The 25,265-nt window shown below is 42.6% G+C and overlaps 1 protein-coding gene across 1 annotated transcript in view; it reads right to left on the reverse strand.

The window, feature by feature from the left end:
- Positions 1–321: 321 nt before the first annotated feature.
- The window catches only part of furinb (furin (paired basic amino acid cleaving enzyme) b), a 76,159-nt gene continuing 51,215 nt past the window's right edge, over positions 322–25,265 (reverse strand). The window contains exons 8-16 of the mRNA XM_086108994.1: positions 23,254–23,426; positions 18,329–18,541; positions 15,784–15,884; positions 13,869–13,972; positions 10,559–10,676; positions 10,282–10,461; positions 9,096–9,223; positions 5,611–5,739; positions 322–4,440 (exon numbers count right to left, since the gene is read on the reverse strand). Coding sequence (XP_085965120.1) covers positions 3,788–4,440; positions 5,611–5,739; positions 9,096–9,223; positions 10,282–10,461; positions 10,559–10,676; positions 13,869–13,972; positions 15,784–15,884; positions 18,329–18,541; positions 23,254–23,426 — 1,799 coding nt within the window. The 3' untranslated portion in view covers positions 322–3,787. The remainder of the gene's footprint in view (positions 4,441–5,610; positions 5,740–9,095; positions 9,224–10,281; positions 10,462–10,558; positions 10,677–13,868; positions 13,973–15,783; positions 15,885–18,328; positions 18,542–23,253; positions 23,427–25,265) is intronic.

Consider the following 25,265-nt stretch of genomic DNA (forward strand, 5'->3'; position numbering starts at 1 on the left):
ACCCAAATGGCTGCTTCAAAACAAAACGGCAGACTTCACTTTCAATTTTTGACATGGGTTTTTAAGACTTTTTCATTCGCCCTGTTATGACACACATGTCAAATTTATGTCGATCCTACAAATTGGTTTCTAGGACTAATGTTTTTTAAAGGCCGCAGAGGATGAAATCAAAGCTCAAACAGATGTCCATAGAGGACAGAAGTGGTAAAGCTGAAACACGACCAGGGAGAAGTTCACCGCCATCTGCTTGCTTGGCGAGCAAATACAATTAGCAATGAATGCTAAGTGTGCGAATTTAATCATGAAAAGAGAGACGGGGTCTTTGCAAACACCAAAGCCAGTTTATTCCAGCATGAAATTGATCTCCACAATATTATCCACTGCAAGGTAAATAGAAAAAAAAGTAAAACAAACATAAAAATACAATAACATGAAAAGACTTCATTTTATTTTAATCAGATGAAGTCAATGTCCTCTCCGCTGTACGAAGAAGTTAGGGCCAGACTGTAACTGAAAACCCCCCACAATTAATTCAGGGAAAAACAATAAGAACATTTTTTTTAGATTTCAAGAGAATGTTTTATGTGAGAGGGCGGCACGGAAGTCAACTGGTGAGCACGTCGGCCTCACAGCGCAGGGGTGCAGGGTTTAATTCTGGCTTTGGCCTTCATGTATGGTGTTTGCATGTTCTCCCCGTGCCTGCGTGGGTTTTCTCCGGGTACCCCTTTTTCCTCCCTCATTCTAAAAACCCTCTAACCCTCGTGAGGATAAGCGGATTAGAAAATGGATGGATGGTTTTATGTGAGGTGCCGCACTGTCGCCACTTCTGAGGTTTGGGTTCGAATGTCAAGTCAGACTTGCTGTGTGGCGTCGGCATGTTTTTCTATGGCATTCTTCCACATTCTCAAAGCCTTCACGTTAGTTACATTGAAAGCTCTCAAGTGTTTGTAGGTGTGAATGTGATGTGATTAGTTGCTTGTCAAGGTGTGCCCTGCTCCAAGTCCAGTGTGTACACTAGAATAGGCTCCGGCTCACCCGTGACTTTGGCGAGGATATGTGGTATAGAACGGAATGGATGAATGGACTTTTTTCTTTTCAGTGTGTCCTTGATAGTCATATTACCTCTGAAGCAAAAAATAACTATTTGCTGAGGGGTCCTCTCCTTCACTGAGATGTTCTCTAAATAAAATCAACACCGCTTCAGGCTGGAAATCAAGAGCAAAAATATCTCGATGATAAAGCACCTTAATCGGCGGCAAACATGGAGAAAATGTTTTTGGCTTCCTCGGTTAAGCCTCCAGCCATTCTGCGCCTTTGTTCGAGGTGGCCGTTCTGTTTAAATGGTGGCTCGACCAGGGGTGTCACATTTTTTTCTCCTACTAGAACACATGAAATCATTTTTAATATTAACAAGCCATGACATCCACTAGCCAGAAGATGATCTGCATGATGCATGGCGTGTGTTTACAGACGAATCTTTGGCTAGAGCGCGAGGCAGCTACACTTCTTGTGCCTTACCTAACATGTTCTGTGCAGGAACATCGATCGTCATCATCATCTTGTTTAAAAAGATCAAGAAAAAAATTGCGGCAAGCTTTTGCCAGCCACGTAAGACGACATGGCAGGTCAGATCCGGCCGGCGGGTCTTGAGTTTGACACATGTCTCCATAATCCACCTCACCATTATATGGAGAGGTGATTTCATATTTAAACAAGTCATACAATTACAAATGTTAATAAATACACAATGAAAAAAATGGGATGCATTTGGTGGGACAAGAAGGCCTACGTTTTATTTCCCCCGAATTCGATCACGAGTTGGCATTGAGTTGGGGTCTGAAACTGTTACGGGGGTCCTCGGTTCCTGACAAAGCATGTTTTTGAGGATATGACCAAATCAGTTTGCACAGTGGCGTAAGAACATGTTGTCACGCAGCACAAGAAAGGCACGAGCAGTTCCCACTTGATTGTATCATACAGGGTGTTCCATTTGTTTGTTTGTTTTTCCATACATCAACATAGCCAATTCTAGCTCAACTTATCATGACAAAAAAAAAGTTGAATGTTTGACTTAATGTTTAAGTTTCAAAATAATTTATTTTACTTCCACTTTTTCAGGTTGAAATGTGACATTGACAATCAAGGAAAAGGCATTTTTGTGTGAGAATAAGCTCGAGCACAATCAAGCAATGCAGCACGCAGGACATTCAGATGTGCACCGTGCAGGTGTTGCACGCAGGAGACTATTCTGGTTTGACAGTAAAATCTCTTAAGTGACCAAATATTCAGAATTGGGGCGGCTCGGTAGTCCAGTGGTTAGCACGTCGACTTCACAGTGCAGAGGTTCAATTCCAGCTCGGGCCTCCCTGTGTGGAGTTTGCATGTTCTCCCCGGGCCTGCGTGGGTTTTTTCCGGGTGCTCCGGTTTCCTCCCGCGTTCCAAAAACATGATTGGCAGGCTGATTGAACACAATAAATTGTCCCTCGTGTGAGTGCGCGTGGTTGTTCGTCTCTGCTCGTGCGGTTGGCTGGCAACCGGTTCAGGGTGTCCCCCGCCTACTGCCCGAAAACAGCTGGGATAGGCTCCAGCACCCACCGTGACCCTAGTGAGGATTAAGCGATTCGGAAAATGGATGGATGGATGGATATTCAGAATTGCAGTCTCTCAACAGTAAATATTTTCCATTTCTTCAGCCCTCTTTCAAATCGTAGTGATTAAAATTGTGTTGAATACTTTTACTTCGGAAAATACCGATCAACATTTTTGTCCATTTTATATGTGACCATTTAAACCAGTGACCAAATCATATGTATATATTTATTTATTTATTTGTTTTTTGCCCTGTCCATTTTTATCTACTGTATCTATCTATCTATCAATATATATATCTATCTATTGATATATCGCTATATCTATATTCTTCTGTTTTTGATGGAAATTTAAGCATTTAAAAAAAATCGGAATCATTGATTAATCAACAAAATAATGATGGACAGATTCATCTACAATTGACAAACAGTAATCGTTAGTTTCAGACACACATTCAGATGTGCAGAGGATGGCATGTCAGTCTGTCAGTCATCCTTCCATCATTATTTCAGGCCGGTCCAGTCGACAGCCAATCCATTTCAAGGACATACTTACTATTTCACATGCACACGCACACACACACACACACATGCGCATATGTATACATACGTATGCACACATATGCACACACACACAGCATGACAATTGGTGAAATGAAAACAATATGGGAAAAAGTAATTGCAGGACCGAAAGTAAAAACACCACCAATTTCTTTCTTTCTTATTATTCAAGTCTGCTTCGGTTGCGCCTGTGTGCGTCGGAGTAAACACGTTTTTGACACTGGGTGACTCTCGCCGCCACTGATGGACGCAGTGGGCCAGCCTGAATTAATGTTGGAAGGATGACTGACAGACTGACGTGCCCACCTCTTCAGATTCCCACTGTTATATGAGTTTTGAGTTGAGTTGAGTTGACCTCACGTACAAGTTTTGGGAAAGCAGGACGAAGCATGGAGATAACTCATGCAAGCGCACGAAGAACCCTATATTTAAATAGATTTGCATATTTCAATTGATGTCATATGTTTAGGAACACCCTGTACTTTTGGCCTCCAAGTCTTTTTCAAACTGTACTTCTGACCTCGCTACCAGATCAGCATAGGTTAGTGATCAACTACGACATAATTTGACTTACAAATTCAGATTGCGGAATTCTGCCGTGAACCGAGGAACCCTGGAAGAGGAAGTCCAGGCGTCGACTAGATAACACTCTGCGTCTTGATGAAAGCTGTCCTTTCGCTCCGACCCTCAACTTCCTCACTGTCTGATTCAGACTCGTAGGCGGTCATGTCCTCATCCCCCCACACGGTGGGGATCCCTTTGTAGCATATGCGAGCCTTCCTCTTCTGTCCTCGGCCTAGGCCAAAACCAAAGTCCACTCGTCTGTCAGGAAATTTGGCTCTCCAGCCACCCGAGCGCAGCTGCAGTGTGAGAAAAACTCCCGCAAAGGCCACCAGGATGAAGGCACAGCTGAGCACAGCCACGACGGCGGGTAGCTGAGAAGACGAGCGCGGGTCAGGAGATTCCCCGCCTCCGCCGCTTTTATCATCGTCTGTTGCTGGATCCTCTTGTCTGGGCTGTCCGCCAGCAAGAGGAGATTTGCGCTGGACCTGGTTCTGGTGCGAACAGGAGGTGAGGACCAGGCGGCTGTGAAGCGGGCAGGATAGACAGTCTGCGGGCCCCGTGGCAAAGCAGGTGAGACAGGTGGGATGACAGGGCAGGCAGGCTTGTACTGAAGATAAGTCCACCCAGTTCTCCAGAGAGAGATTAAGGAGCTGTGGCCCCGACGTAAAACCGGGAGGGCATAACTTGACGCAGCCTTGGAGGAAGAGGGAGAAGCCTGGGCTACATTCTGTGGGAGGAGCAAGACAAAAACAAGAACATGCAGATGTTTCATCGATGGGATTTAGATAACGGGTAATTTGAGAATGACTCAAATTAGCCGTCGCTATCTCGACGTTGCGGCTCTATTGGCACCAGAGATGTATTTCATCTTGGAGCACACAGCCAAAACTGGCAACGCGTCATTTGTAGCTTTCTGTCACTCAATAGAGGAGACAGACGGGAGAAAAAAAATCTCACACACGATATAGTGTGCCACTGCCACAACAACACTCTTTTCGGTTTTGGTGCTTCTTTGGAGAAAATAAATCCTTACTTGTGTCTGAAAAGTCGGTAAATCTAGCAGCAAAATTATATGGAAAGACTGGGCAGCAGAACTGCCATCCATCCAATTTCCTCTGCATATCCGGGATCGGGTCGCGGGGGCAGCAGCTTTAGCAAAGAAGCCCAGATTTCCCTCTCCCCAGCCACTTCTTGTAGCTCTTTCCGGGGATCCCAAGGTGTTCCCAGGCCAGCTGGGTGACATAGTCTCTCCAGCGTGTCCTGGCTTGTCCCTGGGGCCTACTGCCGATGGGACATGCCCAGAACACCTCACCAGGGAGGCATCCTAATCAGATGCCCGAGCCGCCTCATCTGGCTCCTCTCGACGTGGAGGAGAAGTGGCTCGACTCTGAGCCCCTCCCGGATGACCGAGCTTCTCACTTTATCTCTAAGGGAGAACCCGGACAGGCAGCAGAACTGTTCTAAGGGAATATGTAATTTGATTGAGTGGCACTTTGCGGGTTGAAGCAGAGACAAAGCAGAAAAGTTCGACAACTCAATGTTGCCCATTCAAGGCAGCTGAAAAGAGACAGACATGTCTGTTTGACTCGTTTGCGTTCACACACACAAGGCAAACCTTTGGTAAATCACGGCCAAGTCTATAAGTTCTTCTGATTTACTTCCTGTCTGCTGTCAATCCCTAGTTTGTGATTCAAACTTGCGCAAGCCATTCGTTTCTCGTGGCCTTTAATGGAGGAAGTACGAATTATGTCATTATGCAAACATGCAATGTCGTCAGGAAAAACTGAAATATACAGTATGTCATCATTTTATAATGAATAACACATTATTTTAGTTTGTTGGAACTTAAAAGAGCATGCTCCGGGACAACTGATGGCCTGTGTCTAAAACATCTCACCGATGCAGATCTGCTGGGCATCAAACGTCTTGCAGCTGTTGTTGGAAGGCCGAGGGAAGTCCGACAACAAAGGGCTGACCACGTTGTAGCCTGTCCCCCACAGAGTGAGAGTGAACTGACTCAGCACTCCTGAAAGAGATGGACAGACCAACAGGAGGTTGAGGGAGGATACGGATGAGAAACTAGTCGTTGTGTTAACAGTATTACGGTCATATTTCAATACACACAAACACATTGGGAATACTGCAACTTGTACTCAGTCAAAGAAAGTGAAGTAAAGGAAAGGTTTGGGAAAAGCAGTGTCAGCCTTTTTCTTTAAAAAGCCCAACATTTAGAGGGTAAATGTTTCTTGTTGCTTCATACCTGTGTTGCATGGAGTCCAAGTACGTCTGGCACCTGTGAACTGGTGTTCCAGTCTCCGAAAATTGGACTACTGTACCGTATTTTCCGCACTTTAAGGCACACCTAAAAGCATTCAATTTTCCCAAACGTTGACAGTTCGCCTTATAATCCGATGCACCTTATATATGGATCGATATTCTGATTCCTTGGACGTAGTATTTTAAATGTTCGGTAAAGCGCTTTGTTACAGCTAGCTGCAGCAGTTGTGAAAGCTTGATATAAATAAAGCTGGATTGTATTGTATTCCCTTTAGAGTAGCACCATCTAATGGATGCATTCCATAATGGCAGCCACTATTGTAGCTTCTATTCTATGCGTCTTATAATGTGGCGTGTCCTACAAAGGCAAACGGTTCTAAAATAGGCAATGCTTTGAAGGTGCACCTTATACTCCGAAATGTCGTATAGTGTGGAAAATATGGTACTTTACTCTAGATGTCTTGGTTTTACCTCATAAACAACAGATGGATTGATTGATTTGACTGCATTTAGGTTCTGCAAGCGCATTACGTTAACATCGGGTTGGTCTGGAAACAAGATGCAGCTACTGTAGCTGACTGGTTGTACATATTTGGTTGTGCATATTAAGTCAGTCACAGGGAAACAAAGTCTTGACAGTTTATTTTTTAGTTTACAAAGTAAATGAGTTTCTGAAGATAAAAATGCAGATTGCTATTTTTGGACATTTTCTACAAAGGAAAAACACAACACATTTTTGTTCATCATTTTGACTTGGAGGGCGGCCCGGTAGTCCAGTGGTTAGCACGTCGGCTTCACAGTGCAGAGGTACCAGGTTCGATTCCAGCTCCGGCCTCCCTGTGTGGAGTTTGCATGTTCTCCCCAGGCCTGCGTGGGTTTTCCCCGGGTGCTCCGGTTTCCTCCCACATTCCAAAAACATGCGTGGCAGGCTGTTTGAACACTCTAAATTGTCCCTAGGTGTGAGTGTGAGCGCGGATGGTTGTTCGTCTCTGTGTGCCCTGCGATTGGCTGGCAACCGATTCAGGGTGTCCCCTGCCTACTGCCCAGGTGACAGCTGGGATGGGCTCCAGCACCCCCCGCGACCCTAGTGAGGATCAAGCGGTACGGAAGATGAATGAATGAATGAATTTTGACTTGGAATAGTGTGCAGTGCTGCCTCTGAATTTGAGTGTGCAGACATAAAAACCATTACAAGAATGTTGAGCTTTACTCACCCATTATTTCATCCTATTATTCTGAACATAACTGCAGCTACTCTTAGCTGTTTTTAAAGCCAGAAAAATCACATTGCCGTCACGCCCAGACGCTCTGAGTAAAAACGGCACCGAGGCTATTCGGGCTGTTGTAACACTGCCAAATGGATATGCGTGTAAATCAATTCATTTAAAATGAATGACAAACATCAAGGATCATTTCACACACTGGAGTGGAATATTGCTGGTGTTGATAAATTCTGTGTAAACAAACAAGGCAGCATGGTGATGGGCTCTCTTTTTAGTCAGTGCCATTTTTTAATTAAATACACGGTGAAATGTGTCATGAAGACATGGGGGAGGAAGTAAATGCTGAATGTGTCGCGAGTCAAATGACCATAATACTGCAGACGGCACAGGCAGACAGCAGGCGCTCTGAGTACACACAGCACCGTAGTTTCTTGGCACAACCTAATGAGCGCTCGTCCCAAAGCCGTAGCAAATGCCCGGGCGGTTTGACTGACACCTATTCATTTAGAAAAGATTAATTTTCACAGTTTGCAAGGCTGTCTGTATATGTCATAACGAGAGGTGTTTGCACCAATTGCGCAGTGAAATAAAGTACCCAAAACATTAGACACAGAGTCATGTCAAATGAACCGCGGCATATTGGTGATATTGGTGTCTTGTTTACGCTGAAAAGAAACCATTTTAAAAAGGTTGCTTTGGCGGACGAGCATTTCTCCAACTGGTGGTGATAACATTTCAGGGCAGGTGGCAAAATTGACAAATTTTCAATTTTACTTTTGAATGTGTGTTCCCAGTAATAATTCGGGCAACCACACAAATCTAATCTCACGTTTCTCTTTCAAATCTCAGTGCCTCACTTTCTTATTCTTTACTTTTGTAATGCTGCAGGACAGAAGGAGGATGAAAAACGTTAGGCAGCGTTATAGAAAATGAGCCTCCATCTGCCCTTGCACAGACAATATCTCAGCTGGGAAGATGACAGCATGTTGACATAATATAACACCGCCGCGGTTATCATTGCCTGGCGCCAAAAGATAGGCACAGTCTTTATTTCCACTTACAAAAACGGGAGCTGGCGAGCTCGGTGGGAGAGAGGACCGTGACAAACAGAGAGTTGACAAAATAAATGGAAAAACAGGACAACAATGCTCGATGAGGGAGGGGGAAAAATCTTATGCTTTCCATTTTATGGGACAGCAAAGGTCAGTCAGTAGATATACAGTATGTTTCATTCAATACGGATAGGAGTCCAACCTAAAGAAAGAGGCTTACCGTATCTTCTTTGTACTTTTACCCCTGACCTAGAATTCCTCTCGCTCTATCCTCTATTCTAGTGATGTGTGGCTGAGAGACTTGTACTATATCTGCTACTTTAAGGCTAAAAGGGTACAGGCATTATTTTGTTGAATGTTAGGCAGTGAGTGAGCTATCAGGATGATGCAAACATTTTGCTCAATAAAGCTTTGTGGAAAGGTGGCACATGTGCTGACCAATAGCCTATTTAGTTTTGTTGCAAATCCAGACAAAATGATTTATTTTGCCCTTTGGCCATTTGAGTCATGGTGGAAGCAATCCCTCTAGGACCAGAAGAAAAACACGGGACGGTCCCATCATCCTAAATTATAATCCATATATCTCATATAATGTATGTAATATGACAACAACAAAGTTTTAAAGATGGGCAGCGAGGAGTCATGCACATAACGTTCAGTGGCAGCTCATTCCAACGAGAGGACCCAGCAACGGAAAAGAGCCTTTGCTTGATTGTCAGTACCTCTAAATAGTGTCTAATAGGTTTGTTTAAAAAAGTTTACAAAAAATATCTTGTGGATGGATGTGTGACGTGATCCAAGTGACAAATAATGGAAGCCAATTAGGTTACCGTAGTCACGGCTAGTAGCTGCAACATTTTCTATTTCCAAGGTCCATTCCCCTTGAGGATCCTCATCCCATGAGTGGGTGGTCATGAAGGCCCAGTCATTGAATCCCTCAGTGGAGAAGTCATTTGGCCTGTGAAAATAACGATAGCACTTTGTATTTCTTTCTCTGAATCAGAATTAAAAGGATGTTTTGGAGAGAGATATAGAGAGCAATTGAATAGTAATAAACTGAAATACTTCAAACCAAATATGTTTATACAGTGAAACTCCTCTACAATGAAACCTACATGGGTGAAAATACATCCTAGTGTGAAAAAAATCTTCATGCATTAACACTATTCCCACTTTCCAGCCCCCCCACCCATACAACGAAAAAAACCCTGTTGCGTTATACGAAATCTTTTTCTCTCCTCTTGCCTCGCATACGAGATTCACTACAACAAAGTCTAATCCAACAGCGACCTATACTGCTTCGTTCGGAAACGGCAACAGCAACCTCCACACTCGTTTACACATGCGCGGTAGTCCAGGAAGTATTTGTTATTGTTAGTTTCAGACGCAGCGAGAACATTGCATTGCTAAAATGGCTCCAAAACGGACCTTTGGATGTCAAGCAGCTAACACAAGAAGAGCTCTGACGCTGGAAGAGATGGCAAAAGTGATCAAAATGAAAGACGGAGGAAGCAAAGTAAAAGAAATTATCCAAGAAATTGATGTAAGTGAAAGTGAATGCTGATTGTAAATTTCGCAATTTCTTTCCCTTTTTTTCTTTCTACACTGACTATATGAAGTGTTAAATAAATGTATGCTCATACTTATGCACTATTGGAATAAAAATAAAGAGCACACATACGTTTGTGTGCGTGTGTGTTTACATCTGAGATCTAAATTGCTTCAGGAAAAAAAAACCCTGTTGTGAAAAATTTCTTGCTGCAAACATGATTTCGTTGTAGAGGAGTTTCACTGTACCTCAATTAACATCATGTCATGAGGAACATTTCGTAATATTTCCAATATTTTGCAGGTAATTTTTCACAGCTTCCAAATAGTTAAACATTTTTGCACATTATCCAGTTCTGCCACAACATATTTGGGCTCAAAAACATATGACGCTTTGTTCAAAGTCGCGTGTGAAATTCAAAGTGAAAAAAAGCCAGACTGTCCAGTGTGCAGTGTTTCATTGTATACCTGGGGAACAATAGGGTAGAGCGTGTGCCCAGAGGACTGATGAGATGGATTGCCAGCTTGCCTCTCTGGTTGTGGAGGAGAGTGAGACGAGCCTGAACGTGCTCCAGAGAGCTGACGTAGTCAGGCCGTCCCCAGCAGGCATCGACGCTCTTTCTGAACATCAGCCTGCTCCCGATGTCTCTGCAGATTTGACAAGACAACTTAATGGTGCATATCTACGCAAATAAATGTGTCACCCCTGAGGGGCAATATGGTGACTGATGTGTTCAACCCTCACCTTGGTTCTGTGAGCATTGTGTGAACACACTGGTGCTGTGGCCCCACTCTGGTCCAGTTTTGCGCTAAAGCCACCATTGCTCCAGCATCCAGGAGCCCATATCCGTATGAGTGACTCACTAACGGAAGAAAACATTGTTGGCATTACTTCCAGGTCACTGATTGGCTGAGACTGTTGGGTAAACAATGTGGATGTGCTGAACCAATAAAGAAGGGGAACTAGAGTTTACACACCAACAAGGAATTGGTTTGCTTTTGTGATAATCCATTTGTTTTCTACAATATACTGCTCATCCTCATTAGGGTCAAGAGTTAGCTGGAAGGCATCCCAAGTTGTTTCGCGCAAGAACAGTGGTAGTAGACAGCAGATCGCAGGATATAAGAAAACCTTTATTAGTCTCGCAATGGAGAAATTCCCAATTCACAGCAGCAAAGCTATGAAAGAAAGAAGATATGAAAGGAAGAAGTAGAACAACAAAATATAGGAGTTGCTGGAAAGGCAGCCACTCATATTGATCAGGGTTCAGAAACCTTGTTGACTAAGAGAGCCATAAAAGCAAAATATTTGGAAATGTATTTCAGTGAGAGCCATAGATATACAAAATGTATTTTAAAAGTGATTTCAATAAAATGTCAGTGTATTAAGCCTCTGAATGTATTCTTTAAAATAATTTTGTGATAATACTCACGATTAATGTGAATGTTTTTCCGTTCCTCACGATTGCTAAAAATCCAGCAAAACTATCGGAATGAAAGTCAGCTTGCCGGGTCCATATGCGAAGTTGCTGCTGGCTAGCTTGCACCCTCCTCAGTAGCTTAAACGCTTCCTTTCTGCTGTCTCTCGCAGAGTATTTTGATGCGAACGTGGCATGGGGCGTGCCAAAGTGCCGCTTTGCATTCTAAGCGTTTCATCGATAGTATTTTGTCATTGCAAATTAGACACACTGCAGAACCTGTTCTCTCCACAAAGGCGAATTCTTCGGTCCATTCGTCCTGAAGTGTACTATACTCATGATCTTTTTTTTCTTTTCGCCATCTTATTTGTCGAAGCATTAGCTTTGAGCTAATGACCGAGCGGACTGATACAAAAGGGGGCGTTTACCAGTTTCCACAGCAACGGCAACATCGGCCAGTATCATCCAATCAAAATTGCTCCTGGGGCCAACTGCAGTCCGAACAGGAAATGAGCAGTGAAAAATCGATCGATGGATGCATTAAACAAGCGAAAATATTTTGTTTTTTCTGCGAGCCAGATGCAATCATCAAAAGAGCCATATATGGCTCGCGAGCCATAGGTTCCGGACCCCTGCTCTAATGGTAACACCTTCTGTGCTAACGTTAGTCGTGGCTGCACTCGTGACTGGGTGCTTTGCATTGATCTAGGAGGCTAAACTTGAGCTGCTTTGGTGGTAAGCAAACTCCTTGCAAATTAGGCACAACACTCTACCTTTATCCATAGTGCCGTCAGGGCGTTTTTGGAATGTAAATTGTCCATTCATTGTGCCGAAAATTCTCACATGCTCCTCCATTTTCACCTCTACTCTCCTCACCACTGCTTACTTAGCCCGCCCAACTCCAATGGAAGCCAATCAGCTTATGCTAAAGAATCCCAAACATAATGACAGCCAATCAATGTCCGTTTCAGGCTGCAACTGACAAGTTTCAACAACTCGAACACAGTAAGTCAACACATAAAAAGGGATATTAGAAAAAGGCAACCCACCTACAGAAACAATAAAGTTAGAGATTAAAATTTAGATTAACGCGGTCAAAAACATAACGCGCTAAATATGACTGTAATTAATTACCGTATTTTCACGACTATAAGGCGCCATTAAAAGTCTTAAATTTTCTCCAAAATGGACAGGACGTCCTATGATGCGGGGCGTCTTGTGTATGCGCTGAGTTCCAAAACCTGACTGACAGCCGACACGCTGTTTATATAGAGAAAAGGCGGAAGTGACTGTGGACAGGCATGCGGCAAAGAAGGCGGCCAATCAGTGAAGGGTGGGCGTGTATATATACATATATGGAGAGAGAGAGAGAGAGAGAGAGAGAAAAGGCAGACGTGAGTGACGACAGGCATGCGGGGAAGAAGTCCGCCAATGAGTGAAGGGTGGGTGTGTAAGTGGACGCTAAAGGGACGCCACAAGCAGGTACCAACACCTGTATAGAGTGTGGCTATGTGCATTGTTGCAAAACAACTTCGGTTTTGGTTTCTAAGAACCCCCGAAAATAAATTATACAAAGAGACACGCCTACGAAGCTCAGTTCAAACTTCAAGCCATCGGTTATGCTTTTGGCATGCGTGCCCATCTCACAGCAGCGGTGAAAAACCAAGTCAAGCAAATAAACTCTGAGCTTGTCGTTATTCCCGGAGGCTTGGCTAAAGAACTCCAACCGCTGGACATCGGCATCAACCGGGCGTTCAAAGTAAAGTTGCCACCGGGCGTTCAAAGTAAAGTTGCGACCGGGGCGTTCAAAGTAAAGTTGCGAGCGGCATGGGAACGATGGATGATCGATGGCAAACACAACTTTACAAAGAGTGAGAGGCAGCGCTGGGCGAGTTACGCCACAATTTGCGAATGGATTGTGGCTGCTTGGACGAACGTGTCTGCTTGCACTGTTGTTCGAGTTTTTGGCAAAGCCGGCATCATTTCTGTGGAGCCACATGGCAATGAGAGTGACTGACAACGAGAGGGAACACAGTGTTTTTGATGGATTACCGGTACTTGCACAATTGTTCAATTCTGATACAGAGGATGAGGACTTTGATGGATTTCTGGGCGATGATTGATCGAAAAACGTGAGTACATTGTAGGATGGCTAAATAAAATACAAACGAACTCAGTTTTGCTTACGTTGCCTTCTTAAAAACGTGTTTTTAGTGTGTATCCGTATGTCTTGGCATACTACCGTATGCTTCAAGCCAACGTGTTTTTAGCGTGCGCGCATGCATGCCGTATGTTTAAGCTGGCGTATGTTTTACCACTTTAAAATTGAGCCCAATAATACAGTGCGTTTTGTCTATGTGTAAAATACAGAAATAGCACCCATTAATGAGACTGCGCCCAACCATACGGTGCGCCGAATGGTCGTGAAAATACGGTAATTGCAATTAACGCGATAATTTGACACCTCTAATTTAAATGTGTCACGACACAGATGGACATGTCACGTCCGGAATGGCGGACATACTGACCAATCAAACGCGTCCAAAATTAACGTGAGATTTTTTAAAACAGAAGGAAGTCCTTTTGATACTGAATGAACAGTGCTAATAGTACACAAGCAAGTGCAGTCAGTACTACCTCGGCGTCCAACTCCATTGGTCTTCCAGTCTCCTGCGCTGAGATGTTTGGGACGGGCCGTTCTCACCACCAGGTGCTGCATGTCCCTCCAGGTCAGGTTCGTACTGCCAGGATGTGGGGAAAGAGGCCACTTAATCTTCATGCCGCACAAGAGTAGAAGGAGTAATTTAGTCCCCATCATATATTATGAGCTGTCAGGCTTCGCTGACCTCTAACTGTATAGCAAAAGAAAAGAAGCGAAGGGATGTGAGAAACCCTGAGAAGTATGCCGCCCTTTGCTGAAATATAATTTAGCGCGTTACAATGGAAAGGCAGAATGTTTTTAGAATACTATAACAAGGTCAAGACAAGGGCCTGAGCACCATGTCATTTAATTATGACAACTATGCTGTTTCATAGTGCGGTTTTAACACTGATGCAAAACCTGGCTGGCCTCAAAGTAAACAGGAAAACGTGAATGTGTCCTGTCTAGACTTCTTTGTAATGACTGTTACAGGGGTGTAAGGTGATCGCAATAGGTAGCCTTTACATTGTAGAAACTTTACTTAATGTTCCATGCAACAAAGAAGTTGAATGAAAAGGCTCGTTGGGAGCAATGCTTTGACTTACTGTAAAGCCAACAACTGTCGGAAATACTGTCGAATAGGACGGTGTGCTTTTGACGGACAAGAGCCTCCCATTATTTCAATATCATCTCCACAAGAAGTGCAGAGCTGAATGATGGGAGTAATGGAACAGCAGAAAGACAATACTTCCTTTCAAATGGATCGACCTGTCATGTCGGGCAAATTTATAGATGAGATTACAGCCCGATAAAATAGAGCGCTGTCACTGATGACAGCCTGTTGTGCCCGCAAGGAGATCAGAGTTTGAAAAATGTCTTCTCGTAAAGCACTGACAAATACAAATTACAGGCATGGCCTTTGAACCCAGCTCCCATAAATATCATCGATCAGATGTTACTCATGTCAAGGGAAAAATGCTGGATGTGATCTTTGTGGGAGACCCACCGCTTAGGTCGGACATACTTTGACGTTGATATGATTATTGGTCTGCCTTAAGAACAAAAACGGATTTAAGTTTGAATAAGGTCAGTGAGTGGCAGAACACAGACTGAAAAATGTCAGATGCTTTTTCCTGCATAGACCCTTAACATTAGAAGATGATAAATTGTTGAATCATAAATTGTTGAATCACAAATTAGGCTGACCACACACTTACAGTTGGAATGTAAAACTAACTGAAACATTTATTGGATGAGCAATTTTATAAAGCATAACAGAAGTGCACTCCATTGTTAATTCTGCAATAATCCTTGAAGGTTTATTAAATATCTGTTTTGTATTTTTTTTTGCCCTGACAAGAATGCTCAAAGAAGCACACAGTGAAAAGAGCTTCATTTTATTTTTTCCATATTGCCATCTGCCTGCTTCTGCACTAAAACAGCTTTGTGAGTTTTTTCAGGGTTACAGCTAAAATCATGCCAGCAAATTGCTAGAATGAAACTTACAAGCATTATGGAGATTATGGAGGTAAGGAAACTTAACATGCACAAGATATGACATAAGACAAGCCCGTGACGGAACACATTAGAATTGCCGACAGTAATTTGGAAACCTGCATGAAAAACAACGGAGGATGGGGGGAGCACTCTCGAGTTGAAGATGTCACTCACGGCTGAAAGCTATTCTGATGCCTGTGTGGGATAAAGTCTAATTTGTCTGGCTAATTAAGTGATTCTAAAAAGATCAGTTTGCTGGGGGATAAACTGGGCTGGGATTTTGGCAGACTCGGTGTGCAAACTAATATTCACACTTACCTCTGAGCTTGCAGTGCCGCATACTAAATAAGATTAAACAACATTTGATTGGAAACAGGGCAAGCTCGATGGTTGTAGAAGAATGATGCAACTCACTTGGCCTCCAGCGCCAGAGCAATAATCCCAGCAGCGAGTGGTGCTGAAGCCGACGTTCCTGTATGCGAATCGGTGCACTTTTGCCTGAGGTCTGTTGTCACCTTCGAGAGAGATGTGAAAATGGAGAGACACATTCAATTTTACACATCGAGTATTCCACTTAGGTGTGATGGAAATTCACAGTGAAAGATGTTGAGTGTTAGACGTTGAGGGCCAGGAAACCAAAGATCCTGTCACGAGCAAAATGAGTAACAGGAAAGAAAACGGAAGAGTCACCTTCCTTTTCAGTCCCATGTGTCAAGCAATGGCACCATAGAACGAGAGACCATGAAAGCAAATTTTACATGAGAACGATATACTGTAATTTAAAAAAAACAAACAAACAAAAAAAAGACAAGATTTTGCTTCTTTGCGGTTTTGAAAAGTTTTACAGTGCACATAGAATGCAGCTTTATCCCCGGTCACATCACTCATTTAATGAGAAACTGTGTCCAAATCTTTGACTGGTACAGTATCCAGTTTCAGAATTTAAGTATGTGACTAACTGCTGGTCACGGTAATTTCATTCAGTCATTATGCCATTCAATTCAAGAATGGAAATGACTTATTTGGTCATAGATACACGTGACAAAGAGGTTCACATCCTCGGTTTTTCAAAAGGTTAGGGCATGATCAACATGCATCATCAACACAGGGGTGCCCCAAGGATGAGTCCTCTCTCCACTGCTCTTCTCCCTCTACACGAACAACTGCATCTCAACACATCCAGCCGTCAAAGTGACAAAGTTTGCAGACGACATCACAGTCATAGGCCTCATCAAAGACGCTGATGAGTCTGCGTACCGACAAGAATGGCTCTGGTGTAGCCAACACAACCTGCAGCTTGCCAGAGCTGCCCCTCGCACTACCCAACTGCCCTGTGTCAACTGTTGAGACCTTCAAGTTCCTAGGAATCACAGTCTCCCAGGACCTGGAGTGGGAGACATATCAACTCCATCCTGAAAATGGCCCAGCAGAGGATGTAATTCCTGAGGCTGCTGAGGAAACATGGTCTGCCAGACGAGCTGCTGAGACAGTTCGACAGAGCTGTCATCGAATCAGTCCTGTGTTTCTCGATGACAGTCTGGATTGGGGCCGCCACACAAAAGGACGAAATCCGACTGCAACTGAGAGTTAGGACTGCGAAAAAAATCATTGGTACTGCTCTACCCACTCTCGAGAACTTGCACATCGATAGAACCAATACAAGGACAAGGAAAAGCCTACTGGACCCCCCCACCCCCCTCCTACACCCTGTACACCACCCTTTCCAGCTACTCCCTTCAGGCAACCGCGACCAAACCATGCACATCAAAACCAGCAGACATTCAAACAGCTTCTTTCTTCCCTGTTGCCATTAACTCCCTAAACAGTAACTCAAATTTATAGTGGCTCTTTGCATTTTTGCACACCCCTGTGGAACCAGCTCTCTACATACTTGAACAATTGTCGTTGACCAATATCCCACAGCACCAGACACTTTAAAGTGCTCAAGGACTTTCTGGATAATTGCATACCCAATCACATTTGTTATGTTGGTATATGTATATTTCTATGATATACATGAGCTCTTGATCTTTATATTATGTTGAGAAGGATATACAAAACAGTACAATACATCTGATTTATTTTGTGCTTTCACAACAGATGCAGTTGTAAAAAAAGCATTTTACAGAACATTTAAGATGTCACAGACATGTTATTAACCATTTCGATGCAGATTTTTTTCAATAAAATATTTAGTCTTAATGTCACGATTTCATAAGGATGTACTGAAGCTCGAAAATGGTTAGAGATAAAGGCTAAATGTTGTTTGGTTCAATTTTGCTACTTTGGTCCTTAAGACACCAGGCAACTGTTTCAAATTGCAAAGGAAGTATTTCTCTGATAAGGAAAAAAAAAAGATTGATCAAACACATTTTGTATCCATCCAGCCATTCTTTGTATTGCTAATGCTGACTAGAATCATGTTTTCGAACTGTTTTCACAGCTACATTTTGTTCATTCTCGGTGTGAAAATATCAGACGAGGATAAACTTTGAGGGGATGTCAGATAAACTAAATTGCTGAATGTGTCATTTGTGAAGAACAAAAGATGTTGTGATCTCTGGCAAAGAGAACCACTTACCAGTCCAATAAGAAACAAAAGAGGACACCTATGTATTTGTTTTTGGCTGCTTGCAGCATGCCTCTCCTTCGAGAGCTTTGTCAGTTATCTGTTCCTTGTCCCTGAGGCAAGCGTTTCTTGACAAGTAGCTCCAAGGGGGCGTGTAGCGCTTTCTCAGTTGCTTTGCTTCCTGTGTGTTACACATCAGTCACTTCTATTTTGACAGCAGAGAGATTCCCTTAATGCACGTCAATGTTGAACATGGATTGATTTTGGATGTGTTACCTTACGACTTGAAACACAATGCATCATTTTGACATCATAGTTAGTTTTTTTGTTCCTGTCATTCTAGCACAAACCAGACACTTTCAATGAGTGTATAAATTTGTGTACACCTACGATCTGTTTTTCCCCAGGGTTTCCAGAGCTGAAGGTGGTCGCGAGGGTGGACGAGCAAGGCTCGCTGTACCATGGCACATTTCCAGATTGTGTGGTGCTGCTGATGGACAACGTGTAGATGCTGTTGGTGTAGCCATCGCAGTTGCAGTTGTCCTTCTCTCTGCCGCCGTTTCCCGAGGCCCACACAAAAATGGAGCCCAGTCCACTGCGTCCCTGAGGTTGAGAAAAAAATGAACACATAATTCCAAATGACTGCACAACAGTAATTATGAGCGACAGAGAGACAGCAAATTATGTGCCACTGCTCAAGTGCCTTGTTAGTCAGTGTACATGTTATCTTTCAGAAACAGAGTTGGACATCCGCAACTCTTATCTTCTCGTTAAGAAACGTGTTAAAACACAAGATAAAACGGAAAAAAAAATAATTACCAAATCTAATCAAGCTGAATAGTTAGAGGCCAGATAAATGCCAAAACGATAGCTGCCAAGAGGCTGTTTTGTTCCAGTCGCCTAAAGCACAAAGAGTATTTCATCCGTTCAATCTCATTAAGTGTGCACTTTACAAGCAGTCAAACAGTCGTGAGGTGATTTATATCTTATAATAAGAATATGACTGAAGTAACAAATTATGTACTTTGTCAGTTCAAAAAATGCATTATTTCAAGACGCACCAGGAATTTGATTTTGTATGGTATATCCAGAGACTTATTACTGGAATGCCTGAGCTGTCTAAGTAGCATTTGCAGTCTGAGCTGCAACAGATAAATCTTGATTGTTGCCCTCATACACTGGTTGCTTTTTATTTTCCGAAATCAATTTTTGAAATGTCCCACTCAAAAGGCACAGAGTGGTGTTGCCCTTTCACACATTGATTGGCCTGCTTGGCCATGATGGAGTTATTAAAATTATTAAAAGAGAGGGAAAGGGGGCCATCTGCTTTTAGCACAACTTTGAAATCACCTTTGTGAATATTTTTTTTTTTGTGTGTGTCTCCCTTCTTTTTAACCAATCGTAGCTACTCATCTCTAACACAATGGCAATTTACCAGAAAAGTCAAATTCATAGTGAGCTCTAAAGATCTGAGCTAGCATAGAATTGCTGCCTAGCTGTTCATACGATTAATGCGACGTTGTTCAAGTTTTGTGCCTTTGTACAATCAGTGGGATCAGTTGCAATGCATATATGTGAATGATATAAGTAAATTGCACATTTGTCTCAGGAAATATTATGTGGATATTATGTATATAATACAATATTATATTATGTCTTTTATACAGTGTAGCTGCTATCTTGTCTTAGCTCTGTGTGTTTGATGCACAGCATGTTTGCACTGAGGATGGAGAAGAAGAAATTTCATCTATGCTGCATGTCATACATAAAGCATATTTGACAATAAAGATGACCTTGACCTTGAAATCTAAGGTGCTTCATGAAATGTTTTGTAAAAGATATGTTCATTCAATTTCAACATTTTCGTAATGTTCTTGTGCTTCTTTAGACCAAAACAAAGGAAAACCATATTATTTGGTTATTTATAGCAGAGTGTGGTATAATTTTGATGGTCCGGCCCACTTGACATCTACTGAGGCCATATGTGGCCCACAATGTGACATGAGTTTGACACCCCTGCCCTCAAAAAAAAGCGGGAAAAAAATACAATGCAGTCTGTGGACATTTTGGAATATTATACATGACACGAAGTAGAGCAGAAGCAGAAACCTGGACAATCAGGGTTTCAAATACACGAGTTATTCAAATACACGAGTTTAGCGCGCTCATTGTGATTTATCTAACCTGAGACAAATTGCAATGGTTGATTATGCCTCTTTAAATACTGTGTCTGAAAGGCAGGAACAACCCAACACATCACAGAGTGCCAGCAGAGCGTAAAGCAAAATGAACGGCAGCGGGGATAGCCTTTCTGCTCGGGTATACATTTATTCAGTTCCAAAAATAAACAATGTCATGACATATTGTCTATTCAGCAATGCAATCTTGGAGCTTCTGAATGATATCAGCGCTGACTCTGAGCCAGTCTCAGTCGGGAGTCAAGCCATGCCCCCGATGACAAAACGGCTTTCAACTTCTATTCCATTTGCTTCAGTTTTTTAAAATGCAATTTTATGCAGGATTAATGGATACACGCAATTCACACATGGTTAAAACAAACAAAACATGTCTTTGATGCTGCTGCTGGCTTCCCCAAAATTATCGGCTCGATAGCTTTCTTTTCTGAAATGAAATTATATTTGCCTCTCCCAACTCCAATTCCATCACTACAAACTTAATTCTGCACTTGCAGTGCTCTCCCTATTGTATACTTCCCAAGTAAAATACTGCATAGTGCATTTTGATGAGACAAGAAAAAACCCCGGGCACAAAAGTTTACAGCCCCCTGGTGACAGGCAATTTGAACCAAGAAATAAATACTTCAAAAAATACAGGTAAGACCTCTGTTAAAAACATTGTTGATGAATGAAACCTTAATAGCAGCCTCGTCGGACCAGGCTTTAATGTCAGCTTCAGTTGATTGCATGCTTCTAGCTCATGCTGACCTTACTGCCGCACAAGACCAAGCAAGCCTGCAACAGTCGCCTCCTATCATAAATGCTCGTTACATAGACAGCTGAAACGTTGTGTATTCTTCGCGATTGTCCTGTGTTGCCTTTACAAAGGGGAATATGTTACGCACAAAACAGGTCTAGCGCCAGCTAATTTGCAGTCTTCAAATTCCACCAAAGAATGTGCTGAATAAAACAAAGTTGCAATGCAATGAATAAATGCCATAGGAATAAAGAAAAACAGCGAAGCAAACACGTATATGTGTGCGCGCGTGTGTGGTGTGCGTGCGTATTCCTTTCAAACTGTGTTTGCTCTTGTCAAAACCGATGAGCTTGTGTGTTATGCGACACGATCCTTTCTTTCTCTGTACTTGAGCCGACCGGGGTTGTTTAGCTTATTTATATGCCAATTGAATGACTGAAGTGCTTGAATCCATCTGTTGTTCTGCATCGATGACTGCCGCTCATTGCGGTCTGCTTCATTTCTCATGAGTGAAAATAGCATGCACCCTTCAGCTCGTACAAAATAGGAAAAAAATATATATGAGGCCGAGACAACAACTCCCACCCCCCACCCTAGCCTTCAAGGACTAGTCAAAGGATGACTGACAACTTCTACTGTTCGTTTGCAAAGCTATAGCAGGCAGTGCAGTTCATGCCAATTCATGAATACAATTTGGTTGTATTTGCCCAGTCAAAAATTGCAGAAAGAACAAAAACAACACTTCTGTACCATTTTTGGCACCCTCTTGTTGAAGAACTAGGAGCGTGGCTATATTATGCACAGAATGGCAATTCATTTTTCAAGGGGCCCTGTGACAAAACGGTTGTCGAGGGCAACACCGTGCTAACTGCAATCGTGTTGAATTTGAAGTCTTTCTCGGAAGCGGTGAATTAGTAAGTATTCAAAGATGGTTTAGGTACGGTTTACGATGAAGTAAACCTTTATTATTCATGACCACTTTTTAGAACACAGTTACAAAGCGCTTCACCGACACTTGCAAAGCAAAACTAAGCGAAAGGTTAAAGTGGATATGTAGACTAAACTAAGATGAAAATGTGACACCAAGAGAGTTCAACTAGAATGAAATAAAACAGAACAACAGAAGCTTGACAACATAAATGAATTTTGGAAGTAATTAACAGGATCTGGGAGTTTATTCATAATTTTATTGGAAGACAGTAACGGGATGCATGAACAGGCATAATGGGAGCACCGGCTGGTTCTTGTTAGAAGTCTGGCTTCTATATTTTGGATTAGCTATCAGCGTTTTACACAAGACTGACTGAGGCATCAGTCCAACCGGGAGGACAAAAATGTGTGGATCAATTGTTTGAGAACCAAAGGGGGAAAAAGAGGTCTTGTTATACTGTAATTGGAAAACAAACAAAATAATAAACGGTCACACGGAAATTACATATACAGCCTTATATACAGATAAAAATATCATTTGCAAAAATCATGCCGACAGTGTGCATCCTTTATGCAATAATTTTATATCCCCTGTTGTTCCATTCACGATGCAGGAAATGAGGATTTGCCAACATGAGTCCCACTGTTATCGCTGCAAGTTGCTCTTTATTTCATTTATTTATTTTTTAATAGCTGGTACAGGTGTCGCCAAAGGCCCTATATATCGTGACAAAGTTGTTAAGTTGATGTCACTTGAGACACAGTAGCCATTGCTTGTTCGTGCTACCCACACACTTCAGAATACAATAGCGCATTCACAACTAAAATCCTGGTTTAAAATAAATAAATAAATAAGAGCACAGCATATTTTGCATTTTACTTTGACTTCATAAAAACTGCGAGGGCTGGTCAGATAGCATGGACAAGGCGGGATATGGGCATCATGACCAATTGGTCAAGTTGTTGTTCAGTTTGAAAATCATTATTTCCTGTGTAGTTAATTGCACGGTTCTCTTTTTGTAGCAAGTGAAGTGAAATTGAATGCCCTGCTTAGATGCAACTTACAGGGGCACTGTCAATGGACAGACAAAGACCAACAATACGTCAGCTAATGCCAGAGTCCTCCCTTTTGCACGACACGATAAAAACAACGGGAAGAACACAACACTCTCAATTTTAAAAATACAAAGAGTTCGAAGCTGTGTGTATCTATATTTAATGGGTAAGGCGAGCACATAGCACGGTACATTGCCAGCTTTGTTTTCTTGTTGAACTTATTGGTGGATGACACTGGATCCCACAGGTCTGATGTCACCCTGGTTTCATATCACAATTTTGAGATATCTTGTCTGCATATTCCAGTGAACATATCCTGTACTTGTTGTTCGAGGCATCTTTAAAATATACGAAAAAGATCTACGACACAAGTCCAAGATTACAGTCTTACTGACCTTGGCGATTCCCTGCTGGAAAGCCTCCTTGGCCAGCTTAGCAGGGCCGTCCAGTGATTTGCCGTCATCTTCTGGACCCCAGCTGGCACTGTATATGTGAATGTACTGGGGGTTGAGACCAAGAGAGTGGGCCTCCACCACATCGGTCACCTCCCCATCCAGCATACGAACTCCTGTTAAATGCACACACAGACAAGCTCATTAGGTCAGCGATCAGGGATGTGGGAGATGCAGGCAAGAGAACAGTAGCAAAGAATTACAGCCTCGGAAAGTTCAAAAGGGGGGAAAAAAAACAAGGGATGACAAGCAGTGAAATCTTCCCGGTGGAAATACCAACCCACGTTACTGTCTGCAACAATAGGAACAAACATGTGGGATGGAAACAAAAAGGGTTTTAACGAGCACATAAATGTGCTCACACATCTGACGGACACCCAACTGCAAAATAAGATGAGAGTTCAGAGAGCCTGCAACAGAATGGCGTGTCCACGGGGTAGAACCCAAATGCCACCTTTAATCACACCTAAATACACCACTGCCTGGGCCTTTGATGTGAGCTGCCTCAGATCAGTCCAGTGAACATTAATAGCAGTAGAGAGGTGTGAAATGAACCACCTTCAAATGAAGTCCATTACTGGGACTCGACCTGCTGCGCCAAGGCAAGACAGACATCCACATTAAGACTTCAATAATCGATTCCAGACACCATGCTGAGTTTCTCCAGCGGGGCTGCAAACGGATAAATAGTCTCGCCGCAGGAGGAGATGCGGAATGCAAACGTTTGAATGCCAGGTAGCAAATAGTGCCACACAGTAAAAAATGTTTACTTGGTCATCGTTATGCGCAGACTGTTTGACAGCAGTCATCGTAAACACTGTTGTTACAATTCTCGTTTACTTCCTGCAACTCCGTGACACAAATACTGCTGCGTGTCAGGGGGTCGGTTATAGCACTAGCAAAAGGAGAAGACATGCAGGAAGCAAACGTTAATTGAGGCGACGAAGGTCAGCGGTGGTATCCTTAGCAAGGATACCACCATCAAAGTGTCCCCTGTTGTGCTCACCAACATGGAGAAGCAACACACAGCAGGTCGTTAGCAAGCTCGAAGGACATGAACAATCTGTTGCTCCATCAGGAGACAAATGGTAATGAAGACAAAGGAGGCGAACGCTGAGGAACATCTGGAATGGGGCTGATTCAAGTTCCTCGGGGGCCTGCATGCAGCGTCTGGATGGCTTCGATTGTCATGCAAATTAATAGATCATCTGATGCTAACATTTACAACAAATCTTCTTTAATCCATGACAGGAATTTTCTCAGAAACATTGAATAAAATGAATAAACCATTGTGAATACATGTATAAAGTCAAGCGCTCCAAAAGTCAAATTTGGCCAAAACCTTCTGGAAAAATATGCCTCCAAGGTCAAAACATCACAACTTTTTTTCCCCCAATAGCCTCTCAGTACAATATAATAAGAATATGACCGGCCCTCGCAAAGTTTTTATGAAGTCAAAGTAAAATGCAAAATATGCTGTGCTTTTATTTATTTATTTATTTTAAACCAGGATTTTAGTTGTGAACGCGCTATTGTATTCTGAAATGTGTGGGCAGCACAAACGAGCAATGGCTACTGTGTCTCAAGTGACATCAACTTAACACCTTTGTCACTATATATAGGGCCTTTTGCGACACCTGTACCAGCTATTAAAAAATAAATAAATAAAATAAAGAGCAACTTGCAGCGATAACGGTGGGACTCATGTTGGCCAATCCTCATTTCCTGCATCGTGAATGGAACAGGGGATATGAAATTATGAAATAAGAATAAGACAACCTTTAATGGAGAAACTCCCAATTTACATCAGCAAAGTTATGAAAGGAAGAAAGTAGAAGAACAAAAAGTATAGGAGCTGCTGTGAAGGCAGCCACTCTCGCGGGACCATCTTGAAGTCAAAATAAAAACAAAATAATGCAACACGACACATAAGACTCAGACAGTCATTCAATCTT

This window comes from Hippocampus guttulatus, chromosome 4, assembly GCF_054856545.1.
Source record: "Hippocampus guttulatus isolate MCC_2025c chromosome 4, RoL_Hgut_1.0, whole genome shotgun sequence".
Taxonomy (NCBI): domain Eukaryota; kingdom Metazoa; phylum Chordata; class Actinopteri; order Syngnathiformes; family Syngnathidae; genus Hippocampus; species Hippocampus guttulatus.